This window comes from Sceloporus undulatus, chromosome 2 (genome assembly GCF_019175285.1).
Source record: "Sceloporus undulatus isolate JIND9_A2432 ecotype Alabama chromosome 2, SceUnd_v1.1, whole genome shotgun sequence".
In the NCBI taxonomy this organism is placed as follows: domain Eukaryota; kingdom Metazoa; phylum Chordata; class Lepidosauria; order Squamata; family Phrynosomatidae; genus Sceloporus; species Sceloporus undulatus.
Window position 1 is genome coordinate 74,140,717 of NC_056523.1, and position 15,501 is coordinate 74,156,217.

The 15,501-nt window shown below is 41.4% G+C and overlaps 2 protein-coding genes across 4 annotated transcripts in view; both read left to right on the plus strand.

Moving 5' to 3' along the window:
* The window catches only part of CISH (cytokine inducible SH2 containing protein), a 259,908-nt gene extending 244,872 nt beyond the window's left edge, over positions 1-15,036 (plus strand). The window contains exons 2-4 of one of the 2 annotated variants that reach the window (XM_042448828.1): positions 7,957-8,158; positions 11,044-11,273; positions 12,362-15,036. In XM_042448828.1, coding sequence (XP_042304762.1) covers positions 11,123-11,273; positions 12,362-12,864 — 654 coding nt within the window. In that variant the 5' untranslated portion in view covers positions 7,957-8,158; positions 11,044-11,122 and the 3' untranslated portion in view covers positions 12,865-15,036. The remainder of the gene's footprint in view (positions 1-7,956; positions 8,159-11,043; positions 11,274-12,361) is intronic. The other variant, XM_042448827.1, reaches the window with a different exon arrangement.
* C2H3orf18 (chromosome 2 C3orf18 homolog) overlaps positions 1-15,501 on the plus strand; it is a 504,125-nt gene that overhangs the window by 277,531 nt on the left and 211,093 nt on the right. The window lies entirely within an intron of this gene.

Consider the following 15,501-nt stretch of genomic DNA (forward strand, 5'->3'; position numbering starts at 1 on the left):
ACCCTCCTTCCTTGGAGTGTGTGGGGTCTCCTTCTTTGGAGGGTCTTAAGCGGAGGCTGGATGGCCATCTGTCAGGGATGCTTTGATTAGAGTTCCTGCAGGCAGAATGAGTTGGACTGGATGGCCCTTGAGGTCTCTTCCAGCTCTATGATTCTATGATATTATTATGTATTATTAGTGGTTTTATTATTGTTTGTAGTAAGTGTTACATTTTTATATATTATTACTATATATTTATATTGCTACACTATTATATTTTATTATTATTGTTTTGTTATTGTTGTACTGTTAGTGTTACATTATTGTATTATATATTATTACACTAATATTACAATATTGGTTATCTTATATATTTTTTATTATTTTTTAATTTTTTATTATTTTTGTTTTTATTTTTATTACTGTTGCACTGTCAGCGTACATTATTATACTATTATATTATTATTTATTATTCTGTAATTGTTGTACTGTTCATGTGACTTATATTGTACCATTTATTATTATGCTATTATTAATTGCTGGTACACTATTATTAATGTATCGTTTATGATTGTTATCCTTTTGTGTCACCTCTACTACACATTATATTATCGTGGTGTTGTTAGTTATCATAATATCGTGTTATATTTTCGTGACTGTCGTGTCACCGATCACTACTGAGGCGGGGGTCTCCACAGAGGAGACTTTATTCCCGCCCCTCCTTCGCCCTCCCCCCCCCTCGCTTCTATTGCTGCCAGGGGGGGGTTTCGCGTGCTGGAAGCAGAGCTCGCGCGCCCCAATCTATCTCCCTCTTTATTGGCCGGGGGCGGGGCGGAACGTGGTTGGTCTAAAGAAGAAAGACTTAGAGCTTCGGCGTCTCCCTCTGCGCATCTGTGTGTCATCCGCCTCTGATTGGCAGCTCTCTTGGGTCGGGGCCCCGCCCCTCTGTCCTGTGATTGGCGCGGCGGAGGCGGCCCGGCCAACCTCTTTCCTGGAAAGTCTTGGAAATCTATCAAAATGTTTCCTTGAATGGAGCGCGAGGCGTCAGCAGAAAGGAAAAGCATTGAGAGAGAGAGAGAGCACCTTTAGACACAGTCTCTCTCCTCCGGAAGGGGCTTTGGAGCCCGTCTCTTGCACCTGGGCTCCCTTGCCGCGCCCTCTCTTTTATACTCTGGGGCTTGTGACTCTCTCTCTTTCTCTCTTGGAACCGTGATTGAGTACGAGACAATTCCAGGAATCCGCCACTTCCTGGATAGATTAAAAAGGAGCAAACACAAAAGATTACTTAGGAGCGGCTGGGGCTTCCCTCCTCCTGCTCACATCGCCAGCAGACGCAGACAGGGAGCAAGCAAAGCAAGCAGGCTCCAGCGCTCCCTCCGACGGTTCGTTTTACTTCTGATCAGTCGCCTTTCTTTTTGCACCAAACAGGCGGAAGCAGAACTCTTTTCATTATATATATAGATTACCTATATTATATATCTCTAATATATATCTATATATATCTATATATTATTACTCTGGTAATTGAAGAGGAACAACGCGGTTATTTTTATTATTATTATTATTATTCATATATATTTCATTATATATATAATATTATATATATATATTGATAATTGAAGAGGGAAAACGCCATTATATATTCAGTGTGTGTGTGTGTTATTTATATATTAATATATAATATATATTCTGGTAATTGAGGGGCACAACACGGTTATTTTAATTTTTATCATATATATACGTATATATATTTGAATAGGAAAACCGGTTATTCTATTATTAATTTATATTATATATCTATATATATATATATCTATATTATTATTACCTCTGGTGTAATTGAAGAGGAAAAACATAGTTATTTTATTCATATTTATTATATATTCCTATGTGTAATATATATTCTACTATAGTGTTGTGGTGTGTGTGGTGTGGTGTTGATATTGAAGAGGAAAAACCCAGTACTTTTTCTGGTTGTTTGTTCTTCCTAGGATTCCTATTGCTCTCTCGTTTGTAACCCCAGCAAGAGCTCCTGGGAAATACTGACGTTTCCCTCCTTTCTCTCTCTTCCCAAGAAGACTTTCTGGAGACCTCAGCTTTTTCTCTTTGGTTTTTTGGGGGGGCTGAGCTCCAGGTGCCTTTGAAAGAAAGGTCTGTGGAGAGGACCCGGCCTCCGTTGTCTGACTGTTTTGGGAGACTTTTCCACCGGCTGAAGGAAGGCGCCCCCCAAGAGCAGCACAGCCAGCACGCAGCAGGAAAGAGGTGCTGGCAAATCCCAAGCGCCTTGATGCATTTTCCTTGGTCTGGATGACATGATCCTCTGCCTCAAGGGTAAGCAGAAGAGCCACACCACAATAGAAGAAGATCCATAGCCCTGTTAGTCTGTAGGACCAGTATGGAGAGAGAGGGTGGGGGGGGAGATTGGAGCCCCTTTGAGAATGACTGAAAGAAAGAATTGGCATCAGGAGCTTTCCGAGACTTCAGAGGCATTGGAAGTAGATTCAAGGTCCAAAGCAAAACTACAATTCACTGAATTCCTTAGCACTGCAGCCAGGGCAGTTAAAGCGGTCTCAAACTGGAATTTCTGCAGTGTGGCTTGGACCTAAGTCTACAAAAGCTCCTGCTGCCAACTCTATCTTTCAGTCAGTCTCAGATTGGCTGCAAGCTCTCTCTACAGTAGAACAGAATGATAGAGTTGGAAGGGAACCCCAAAAGGCATCAGTCCAACCCCATTCTGCCATCAAAGCGCCCTCCCTGTGAGAGAGGGCAAACAGCCTCCGCTTTCAGACTTTCTCCTTCTTAAATGAGCCTCTTCTTAGAGGTCATGTCTCCTGAGTTCAAGGGGATTTACTCCTTGGTTAGGGAGAGTGTTGGATGGGAGCCTCAGCGGGGTCAGAAATGGCAGGGAATGGATGGTGTGGAACAAATCCCAAGCTTTTGCTTAAGAAATAACTAAGTGTGTGTTATGGGTTCTCACTCATCTTGGTGTTTGTGCGTGAACTATGCTTGTGAGGATCTCTAACCCTTTATATGGATTTTCATTCCAAACAACAAACAGGCCCCAATGTGCCTTTGGGTATTTTTTGGCTCACTCCCAATGCAGACGAGGTGTGAGAAAAGCTGAATCTGGTTTAAAACTTTGCACACAGCAAAAACAAACCCAGGAGGGGCTCCCAAAGCGGCTGTAGCCAACAAACTAGAGAAATAAGAACAAAAGAGAACTGGAGAACATACAGAGAGTAAATAATGATATAAGGAACTGAATTCCTAAAGAAAAGGGGGAGGACAGGAGTCCCCGAGCCCTTTGTTGTGAATAGCAGGGGTTGTGATCTGTTTTGGAAGGCCCCCTTCTTTTAATATTGAAACAAAAGAGAAAAGTTGGTCAAAAAACAAGGTTGCATCTGCAGTGCAGAAATAATTTGGTTTGACACCACTTTAACTGCCATGGCTCCTTGCTATGGAATTCTGGGAAGTGTAGTTTCTTGCGGCACCACTACACTTCCCAGAATTCCATTGAATGGAGTTGTGGCAGTTAAAGTAGTGTTAAACAGGATTGTTTCTGCAGTATGGATGCAGCCCTAGTTTCTAATATTACTAACAGCATGTGCACTCAAAATGGAGTGGGTGTGAGTTAGAAAGAGAGAGAAAGGTTTGGGAGGACAGTGTAGCCCTGCTCCGTGTGTTTGGGATCAGCCTTTAGGGTAGCATTAATTTGGTGGGGGGTTCCCCAGCCCTGCCTAGTTTGACTAGATGTTTCCTACAGTTTTGTTCTGGTTATTATAACCCACATGGTTTCTGATGAAAAGCCTTGCAGTTCCTTCAGGCCATTTCAGAACCTTTATAGAACTTTATACCAAGGCAAGGCAAAATGCTGATGGATCCTGCAATTATTAGCATTTGGGGCATGAAGAATTGTTTCAAAACAGAATTTAGCAGGTTTTTTTTTTCCATATCCATTTTCCTAGAAGCCAGGCTTTTTCTTTTTGCCTCCTTCTTTGGTGCTTTTGTTTCTTTATATTGCTTAGGAGATGGGAGCCAGCATGGCATAGTGGTTTGAGTTTTGGACTACAACTCTGGAGACCAGGGTTCAATCCCCCGCTTGGCCATGAAACCCACTGGGTGACCTTGGGTTAGTCACACCCTCTCAGCCTCAGAGGAAGGCAGTGGCAAACCTCCTCTGAAGAAACTTGCCAAGAAAACCCCATGATAGGTTTGCCTTAAAGTTGGCCTAAGTTAGAAACAACTTGAAGGCACACAGCACACAGAGTGCTTATGAGATACTACATGATATTCCAGTTTCTTATTTCTCACTGGTATTGTTTTCACATCTTGTGATGATTCCCATATATCTACTTGAAACTAGTCTTGGATTAAGGCTGCAGTCCTGTGTGCCAGGGGCTCCCCAGGTATTTTGGATTATAACTTTCATAAGTCCCAGTCAGTATGGTCCGTTGTCAGGGGTTGTGGAAGTTGTAGAGGTCAGTGCTTGGAGAGTACTAGATTGTCTACTGTTCCTATATCCACTTGTTTGAGAAGTTGTCTTACTTATGAGTGGCCGTATGTAGCATAACATGTTTGCATTGTAATTTAAGTGCAGGCAGTATCTAGCTGCTGGCATTTCACATTTAGTTTTCTTCCAGCATAGGCATTATCTTTGGGGCTCCCTCATTCTTTAGAATTATGCCTTGTTTAGAAGCCATTTCTGTCCTTCCGCAAAGTAGATTGAAAAATAGAGGTGGCCTAGTTTTATCCACTGAGCTGTTTAGCTGAAGTTAAATCCTTATAGTTGTAGACATTATCAACTGCAAAATAAACTGGGGTGTATCTGTATATTGATTTGTATATTGTCTCTGTATATTGATTGTGTATAATGATTTCATACAGCTTTAATGGTAAAAGGCCTTGAAATTTGTAGGGAGGTAATTAGAATGCTGTAGTCCAATGGTTCTCAAACTGGGGTCATCCAGATGTTTAGAAATTCACCTCCCAGAAGGCTTAAAATTTGCCAATGTTGGCTGGGAATTAGAGGACTTGAAGTCTAAACTGTCTGGAGGGCCAAAGACTGAAAACCATTTCCTTGAAGTACAATTTAAGTGAAGAGAAGTGAAAAGGGAGAGTTGGAGGATTAAACCAGTTTTATCCTGTAGAGTGGACAGACCCTGGTTCTGAACCCAAGTCCATTTGCTGTTCCATTACACTTTAAAGGATAAGCTTTGATATCCCTCCTTTTTGCAGTAAGTTTACTATATTATTTGTTGTTGTCAGTATTGAGGAGGCTGCCCTATGGCTGTCCTGACAGCTTCTGCTTTTTTGCCTCTCATAAAGTTTAGGAAGGGACTGTCATACTCCACATGCCTAGTTTAAGATCCCTATCTATTGTATCCTGCTTGCACACCTACTCAAAAATGTTCCCCAGCTTACTTACTACTCACCTGTCCCTCTTGTACTCCCAGTTGGTGTTTTTGATTACTCTCACCCACGCATGCTCTCATGTTTCTCATTACTTCTGTCTTGCTGTCTGTCTGCCACATCCTGGGCCCCTCACGCCTGAGATAGAGAGCAGAAAGAATACCTAATTCCTCAAGGAGGTTATGCAGAGAAAATCCTTACAATGCAACACGTAGGGCACTACTTCCTAAGACAAAAGGTGGGCAAGCATGCTTTAAAAAGAAGATGAAGAATTGTGTTTTATACCTTGGAATCAATATCTGAGACAGGATTTTTGTTGTTTCTAAAAAGAGTTTGATCTCTTCCCATCAATTCCACCAGTTATTATGGTGGATGCTGTCCCTCATTCAACTCTTTTGCCCCTTCTCTGTTGGAGTCCCAGCAAAGGAGACCCCTGGCTCTAAGATTCCCTTGCCAAGTATTTAGTCAATCTAGAAAACAATGTGGGTTGTAGTAACATGCCCTCTTTTCCCTTTGGCAAGATTGTGAGTAGTGACTGCTAGGGCCAACCACAGTGTTTTAATAGCTGTGATGTAGGAGTGGATGCATAAAATGAGTTACTTGTTCCTGTTGTCATTTGTATGGTAAATATCCATGGGGGGTGGTGGTGGAATGAAGTGATGAAGGCAAGGGAGCACAAAAATAGTTCCATAGTTTCTACACAGTGAAGCCATTAGAAGTAAGGATTTTTAGGGAAGAAACCCACTAATGTAAGTTTATTGATTCCATTAGGAACAGATCCAGCAGCTCCTACATTCTTTAAGGCTTGGTTACCTACAAGGAGTTATGTAACACCACTTTCTTGGAAACAATTGGGAGGGGGAGGATATGTAATTCTTAATACTTCAGTTATTTCTATAGAGTCATTCATATACATGGAACTCTATGGAGTTTTGTTGTTGGAGAAAAACATAAAACAACAACCCAGTGAGACCCTGCCCCAAGTAGATTAAAATCTGAAATAGAGAAAGGAGACGATAGAGAGATGGATGGGAATATGGTATGTGATGGCTTAATATTTGCAAGCATGTTCATTTGATGTTATTGAGAATGAGGATTATAGGGTTAAGCCAAAGGCCAAAACACCTTGGCCAAAAAATTCCCAAGATAGGCCTTAATCACCAGCCATGAGAGCTTGGAGTACAGTTGGCCTTCCACATTTGCAGCTTTGACATTTGCAGATTTGATTATTTGCAGATTTAATTGATATGCTCTCTTAGGAATCTCTAGGTCCTCCAGCATAATTTAGTTGGAATCATAGACTCATAGAGTTGAAAGAGACCACAAGGGCCATCCAGTCCAACCCTCTGCCATGCAGGAACACAAAATCAAAGCATCACCGACAGATGGCCATCCAGCCTCTGTTTGAAGACCTCTAAGGAAGGAGACTCCACCACTCTCCAAGGGAGTTTGTTCCACTGTCGAACAGCCCTTACTGTCAGGAAGTTCCTCCTAATGTTCAGGTGGAATCTCTTTTCCTGTAGCTTGCATCCATTGTTCCAGGTCCTAGTCTCTGGGGTAGTAGAAAACAAGAAGTTGACCATAGAGTTATGCCAGAGAACCTAGAGATATCCAGAGAGTTATTCTCTCAGGTTAAAAAAAATACAATGGCCTGTTACAGACTGCCAAAATAAAGCTGCTTCGGGTCTCTTTGGAGATATGCTATTTAAATGATGCGTGTGTCCTAAGATTCCAGAGGTTGCCCCAAAGCCACACTCCATTCCTAAGCACTGGAGTGCAGCTTTGATGCAGCTTCCGGATTCTTAGGATGCATGTATCATTTAAACAGCATACCTCCAAAGAGACCCGAAGCAGCTTTATTTTGGCAGTCTGTAACAGGCCTATGTTTCTTTTTATTTGTGGTTTTCCCACTTTCACAAGGATCTTGTGCCCCTAACAGTGAATGTGGAGGGCCCATGTACAATTCCTAGAATCCTCCAGCCTCCGTGGCCTGTGCCCATGTATAGAGGCCATGTGGCATTCTGGGATTTCTAGCTGAAATAACCTTGTAATGCTTTTAGCAGACCAATGCAGATACTTCAAAGAACACATTCACTCCATCCTATACTTCCAGTTCTATCTCCTTCACCATCACAGAAAGACTGTTGAGGTTAAATAAAGTTTAGAGAGCATGTATTCTTCCTCCAGTAGAAATGTATGAATATAAGGAATAGGTTCAGCCATGCATAATTTTCAACTGAGACTATTCCCAAAGACCTGAGGAAAGAAAAGGAGACCTTTACACATCACCTTTTCACAGGATAATGTGAGGGTCATTGTTTGACCTGAACTGGCAGAGTTTGGAACTTCCTTCCTACCTTGTTTAGTCATTTACTACTGTGCAAAGTACTGTTTATCAGGATTTGCCAGCTGGTATCACACCCACTTTGGAGAGATACAAATGATTACGCAAGATGAAACAAAACTCAGAAGTCAAACTAAGATAGATCTTCTTTCTTTTCTTTTCTTTTTCTTTCTTTCTTTCTTTCTTTCTTTCTTTCTTTCTTTCTTTTTTTTTTTTGCTGGAAGTCCTCAGTTCAGAAAAGCTATTGAATTTATTCAAGTTGAGATGCTGAGTAAGGAGCTCATTCTTGATCCTACACTGCAGAAGAAGGGCCTTCTTCCATGGTTATGAAGAAGAAGGGAGGGCCAATAGAAAGATAGGAACCTTTGAATATTCCTAGCAATACTAGATTTACCATGTGAGTTAGGTTCATTGCTGCATCTGCCAGTGAGTATATTCCACATGTTGTTTTTTTCAGTTCTCATGCATTTCCCTTTTAGGAAGCTAGAAAATGCTCAGAACAGAATTGTTATTTTTTAATCATAGGCCTTGCAGGTGATGTAACTTTATGTATGCTTTCCTTTTATTCATTTGGAATCTTCAGTGCTAAATTGGGTTAAACTAAGAGGCAGCAGAATAAGGTGGTGAAGGGGAAGGAGTAGAATAGAAAAGGGATAGGATGAATATAATCTTATCCCTTCCTTTCATCAGGGCGTTAGTGACACTACATACTGTCAATGTCACTTTTAAAAAACCCAGCCTCACTCAGTTGAGAGGTTGTACAATTAACAGAGAAAGGCACTGGGACATTTGCAAATGAGACTTTCACTTTTTTGCATGTGTGCTTGCTCCATTTTGAAGGCAGAAAGTAGTCTGGAAATTTTATATTTTTGGATTACATCTCCCAGCCCCTCACCCTTAACCAGCAGGACCAATGGTCTTGACAGCTGAGCAACGTTGGAAGCTGCTATACCCCAAACATAACTTTCTGACCGTTGAAAGAAAAGTAAATGAGGGGTGTGTTAAAAAGTGCCCAGTAACTCAGGATCATTTGATGGCTGCAGTCCCACTGCCAGCTGGAAGTGGGTGGTGGTGCATGCAACTGGCAGGGCAGGAGACCACATGGCCAGGCCTACGTGTAGCAAAACCAGATCCAGGTTCAGGGTGCAATACAATCTTAATAGTCAATCCCATTCTTTCAGTCTCCAGCTCTTTATGAAACTGGTATTGCTGTTTTGTTTTTCCTTCCTGATACAACCAGCAATATTCAGTGCGTCTTTACTGTAGGAAAAAATTAGGATCACCATATTGTAAAAGCCAAGCCTGATGGGTTGTTTTAACATAAATGCAATGTAGCAGATGTTTAAAATCTTTCGGTGTAGCAGCTCTTGGAGAGCTGGTTTGCTAGTTTCCTACCACCAGCTGAGACAAGTATGACTGTGCCCTTCCCTGCGGCTCTGCGGAGTTCCAAGTGACTGTTAAAGCTTGATCGCAATCACCTTGCTTGAAGGGTACAGAGGCCAGGCTTACCTTGTGGTGGAGGCACCACAGGGCTACTATTCCTCAAATGAAGCTGCCCTGCCTCCAATGATTGTTTGAAACACCTTGAGCATAAGGGAACTGCCACAACCTCAGTCAAGAATGCTTGGCAGTAAAAATGCCAAAACTGTACTGTGTACCTGATTATAAGATAAGTAACACATGTGTACAACACACATAGAGAAGTAATTTTAAGATAGTGTTAGCGTTTAATATAGGACATTGTTTGTGTGTGTTAATAATTGTGATTATTTTAAAATAAAAAGTGGATGTATTATTCAGGTATAGTAAATGTAAGAAACATAAGAGAAAGCAGAACATATGTTGTTAAGTCCTGTTGGTTAATCTCAACTAGAGTAGTTCATTGAATCAGTTGTCAAATGATGAGTCAATCCATTTGATTTAATGGGCTTACTCTAGTTTAGGCCAATATTTCAAAGTGAATTTTAAATTTTTATCACAATTCCACTTTCTCTTTTGCTTTTTCAAATAGATTTAATTTTCTTAAAAGGCTGCCTTTTAAGGGATGTACAGAGGAACTAAAGAAAAACAACAACACTGCATTATTTTATCCTTTTTTATGTCCCACCTTTTCCTCAAAAATAATACTCAAGGCAGTTTACACATTACTAAGCCAATACAGATTAAAAAACATTAAGTTAGTTACAATCTATATTAGTTAAAACTATTTATAATTTAAAAATAATATTTTTAAAGTGAATCAAACAGCACAGCATACCATTAACAGCTCAGCTCAGTCAATTCCTAAAAGCCTGATGAAAAAGGAAAATTTACTTGCTGTTCAATGAAATAGGAAAATTTACTTGCTGTCCGAGGGAGAGAAAGAAGGGAATCATCCTGACTTCCCCAGCAAGCGAATTGCAAAGTCTGGGAGCAACTACCAAGAAGCTTGAGAAGATGGTGGACAAGAGAGAAGGGTCTCTCCTGGGTATCTTATAGTTTAAAGAATCTCATATAGGGAGTTATGCTGAGGTCAGGGAGTACTTTCAGTGAAGTCAATGGATTTATATCTATGTTAGCACAGGGTTTTATCCAATAAATGCTGCTACATGGTCTATCTGCATACTCTCCTATGTGGAAAGTGAGAAGAATCCATACTGGTCAGGGAACTGAAATTCCATAGGTGCATAAAAACATAACTTTCTGAAGCTCTGGCTGAAAGAAAAGTAAATCAGGAATGTGGGCATGAGTGTCCAGTGACTAAGGATACAGCAATTGCCCAGTCCTGGAGCCAGTTGGAAATGGATAGTGGTATTTGTAATTGGCAGGGGAGGAGAAGACAAGGCTGGGCTTAAACAAGATCCAAGTTAACTCTGTACTGAAATCTGTTCTTTAACAGCTAATTCTGTTTTTTCCAGTCTCCAGTTCTTTATGAAAATGGCATTGTTATTGTTTCCTTCTCAATACCTGCAGTTTGGTGTAATTTGTATTGAACGCTGCAGAGCTCTTGCAAGTAGACATAATAGGATTGCATTATCAGATCACTTGTCTAGCAGTGGATAGTGGATATCTGCATAACTTCACATGTATGCCTACTCAAAGACTGGTCTCACCAGTGCTTACATTCGAGTGTTATTGACGATTCCAGCTGAAGTGACTGATGTGGTCTTCTTTCCCTCCTTCTCTTTGAGACATTGCTAGCCCAGGAATCTGCTTAATCAATGCAGCCTAGGGTAGCATAATGGGTTAGTACATTAGGTAGCAGTGTGATGATGCAACCTGGTTGATGCTACACAGGGTAAAAATAACCCAAAGCACTCTTCATTTTTCAGATCCCATCCTTTGCTGGCAGAGGAGAAGATCAGGAGACTGTCGCTTGGGGGCCTTTCTGTGAATGTGTCAGAGCAGGTCATGCAGCCTCTCCCAGTCACACCCTTCCATGAAGAGGCTGCTCCTCCTCCCTCTCTGGCACCCACGCTTCAGACCAAGCCACCTCAGACCCGAGACCCAGAGGAGGATCTCCTGTGCATTGCCAAAACATTTTCATACCTGAGAGAATCTGGTAAGGACACACCAGAGGTGGAGGGGGGGGGGGGGAGGAATTGATCAAATGGCATGGTCACTACCCCTACAGACAAAGTGGAAGGGAGGATTCTGGGATTTGTAACTAAAAGAGTAACTTTCTAAGCCTCTACCTATAGCTCTTGAAATCAAAGTCTGCTGCATGTTGGAATGAACATGAAATGATGACTGCAGGTTCGCTTTTGTTAAAATGTGGCTAGGAGAAAAATGGCCTTCACACACATCTGCTAGGATGGCAAAAGAAGGGACTCCTCAGAGGGCAGAACAATAAGTAAACTCATCAGCATTTTTGCAAGTGCTGCTAGGCTGGTAATGTGTTATTTTAAAAACCTGGTTTGTGGAGCCCTTATCTTGAGTATGAAATTGGGGTGTGTGGGTTAGTAGAAAGAAGGTTTCACCATTTGGGAGCACTGTATTCTCCCGTATGAACTTACTGGCATTGAGATCTGCAGGGAGGTCCTTCTCTCAGATCAGCAACTCTCACAGGAGTATCTGGTGTGAATATGAAAGAAGGCCTTCTTGGTGGCTGCCTCCAGGCTTCAGAACTCCCTTCCTCAGAGGGTTGGTCAGATTCCTGCCTGGTGCCCTTCCACTGGCAAGGGAAGACTTGTTTATCCTGGCAGGCTTTTTTTGGGGAACTGGCGCTTTTAATAGCCCACTGTACTTTTTTTCTTCCCTTTTTTGGTGGATGTGCTTTAAAATAGTTCTTTATTTTGTATATATTTTAATTATAATTTTTTTTGAATAGTTTTACTTGTGCTTGTTTTTATCTGATTAGATTTTTGCAAGCACTTCCAGTCCCAGTTTTGAGGGAAAGGGGGAGATGATGAGGATGATGATGGAGATGATGATGATAGGGTTGAAACAGTGGGTGATAGATTCAGATTTTGTAAAATAAAGTAAGGTACGGTTGGGATGTATGTCAGTCTGAGTTCACTGGTGGGTGGGATACCAATGTAATAGAAAATATACATTTCTTTTCCCTCCTCCCCATTTTTTTTTAACTTCTGAAAATGTTGAATGTTTTCGGTGTGTTTCCTAACCTCTCCTTATCTGGGGCTCTTTTAGGCTGGTATTGGGGCTCTATCACAGCCAGTGAAGCCAAGCAGCAGCTCCAGAAGACACCTGAAGGAACTTTCTTGGTACGGGACAGCACACACCCCAGCTACCTGTTCACCCTCTCAGTCAAGACCAACAGAGGCCCCACCAATGTACGCATTGAATACGCAGACAGCAAGTTCCGGTTAGACTCCAATTGCCTCTCCAAGCCTCGAATTTTGGCCTTCCCAGATGTGGTCAGCCTTATCCAGCATTATGTTCTGTCATGCACTGTGGAGAGCAAGAGCGAGGCCCCTTATCCTCCTCCTATGCCTTTACCTCCCTTACAGAAGGAGATGGCAGCCTCAGCGGTACATCTGAAACTAATCCAGCCACTTGGTCGCAAGGACGGTGCTCCTAGCCTGCAGCATCTTTGCCGGCTACGGATCAACAGATCCACGGCAGAGACGGAACAGTTGCCTCTACCAAAGAGAATGAAGGACTATTTGAAGCAGTACCCTTTCCGGCTTTGAGGATATGGCCTGATTTATTTTTGCCTCAGATGGACAAAAGAAACTATTTTTAAAAAGCAGAAGGGACAGTGTTGTAATTTTGAGCCACTGCGGTGCCATATTATTAAGTGGGCATAGTAAATAAGTGGCCGCCAGAAGAGATCATAACTCATGTTCACTCCCCTTACCACCTCAGCTACCCTAATTCCATTCCCATGTCATGGAGGAGGCTGCTTGTACCAGCGATACATGTGTGTATGGTACACAATTCCAATGCCCAAACCTCAGGGCTTTTCTCTTTCTCACTGACTGTGGCTGTGAGAAAACTCTCCCAGCTTATGCTCACTACTTGAATTTCAAAATCATCATCACACCAGGAATGTTAAGGCATTGTTACTGTCATTTATTTATACCCATGGTATATTGTATTCTTCCCCCCACCATTGCTTCCAAATATAATTGAGATGGTTTTTACTTCTTTCTCTTTTTCCAAACACATTATTAGAAAAGGGCTCAAACTGCAGCTATTTGAATTAGACATACGTCATTAGGAGAATCTGAATGTAAACTTCAGTTAAGTTGTCTGGCCAGAGCCTGCTCCATAATCTATGATGGTGTTTTCTATCCTTCCCCAGCTGGGAGCCCTGAAGGTTTGTTTCTGGTCGCAAACAACATCCAGATTTCAGGCCTGATCCCAACCACAGAATTGCTCCCTTTCCACCTAAATAAATAAGTGGGGTCAGATCTTTTTCTCTCCACTCCCCCTTTTAAATAGGAGGCTGTCAGTCTCAATCCAACATTAGATCCAATTGATCAGAGAACCACAATGGGGTGGGGGCTAAATTCATGTCACACAAAGTTTAAGTGTCTATCTTAGAGACACTTCCTGACTGTTAGTTATAAAGGTGACTTGTAGTCAATTGTAGCTGCTTCTGTTTATATTCCTTTGGTGAAGGAACTCAGTAAAAGACAGGCCACCTCCCCCTTATTATTGCACTAGTGTCAGCCTATAAGTTGAATGTTAAGCTATCATAACACTGGTCTAGTTGCACAATGGGATTGCACAGAGAACAGGATGCTATTGTGTCACTCACCATCTTACCTACTTATGGAGGTTTGAATCATCGGCTAAATCCCATATTGCCTTGTCTCTTTCATACTGGATTTGTTTTTAAACTTCCTTAATGTCCTTTTTGACTTCCTAAAACTTACCTGTGGACACTTAATTAACTTTGATGCTGCATCTTTGAGAAAGAGAGAGAGAGTTAGCTAGCTAGCTGTCATTCCAGCTTATTTTTACACCATATTAAGATCATTCTGGTGCAACATATTTATCAGGGTGAAGGTCAGGATGCCAGTGTTGACTGCTTAAAAGTGAGAGAAACCCCTTGGTGTCAATTCTGTTTTCCACCTGTTTCTCAGCCTCATGCAATGTGGGCAGTTTGGGAAGGTGGGGTACCACCAACTTAATCCCCAACACACTTTCCAAGAAGCAGGGAAGTATAGTGTGAGCTGAAACCTTTCAAGTGAGATGGCAAACTAGATGCAGTTGGCTCTGCCTCTACTGACCCCTTGAGTTTGCTTTTGGTGACCCCACCATTTGAGCCACCAGCCCCAGAGGGTGTTGACCTCTACACATTCTCTGAAGATGGAGATTTGTGTGGTCTAAGAATTTGATTTTCCTCCATTATAGTCCTAAGACTCCAGAATAGTTAATGGATATACTTGCTTTCATAGACTTATGGTTGAGTTTGAGAAAGATGCAGCTACTATGTCAGAAAAGCAAGAAGGGATAAGACCAGCCTTCCTCAATGGCCATGCTGGCTGGAAATAATGGCAGCATTTGTCCAACATATCTGGAAGATATCAGGTTGAGGTAGGCTGGATGAGATCCCAGGGTAACCTGAAGGAAATGTAAGGAGCAAAGTGCTCCCTATCAACCATCTAACATGACCTGTTGTATTTAATCAGTGTCCATTTATTTTCATGTTTTTCCCCCAGGATTTGTTATTTCTGTTTTTTTTTCTTGTCTTGATAATTGACAAAGGGTGTGTGTATGTGTGATATCTGGTTTGTTAATCACTGAGCTCTCCACTTGTGTGCTATGGCAGGTGCTGGAGCAAAGACAAATGAATGAGAAAAGAAAATATATTGAAATAAAATACAATAAAGGATATTTTTAAATATAAAAAACATGATAAAGTTTCCTTTCCAGCTGCAGATGAAACTATTCATAAAACTGAACATTTAGGTATTGGAACTACAGGTATAGTAAAACTTTCATTGAACTTATCTGCTGAACTTCACAGACCTACCTGATGCATTGACCAACCTACTGCAACATTACCATCTATGGGTTGCAAGATGGTAAAAGCCACACAAATACTTATTTTTTAGCAACATGCTTTAGTACCAGGCTTGTAGAAGGAGGTTTAGAATCCATACATCTGTACCATAAAATTTTCACATGTCTTGAAACTAGAGAACTTAAGACTCGTTGCTTGCATATCTTTTTTCAATTGCAGCTCCCAGAATCTCCAAATCTAAAACCCCCTACAAATTGGTGAAGCTGAGCTGAGATTTAATCCATTTTAGTTCCCTTGACTTCTTTTGCTTGTAAATTAAGAAAGTTGAGGATTTAATTAATGTGATAACCTC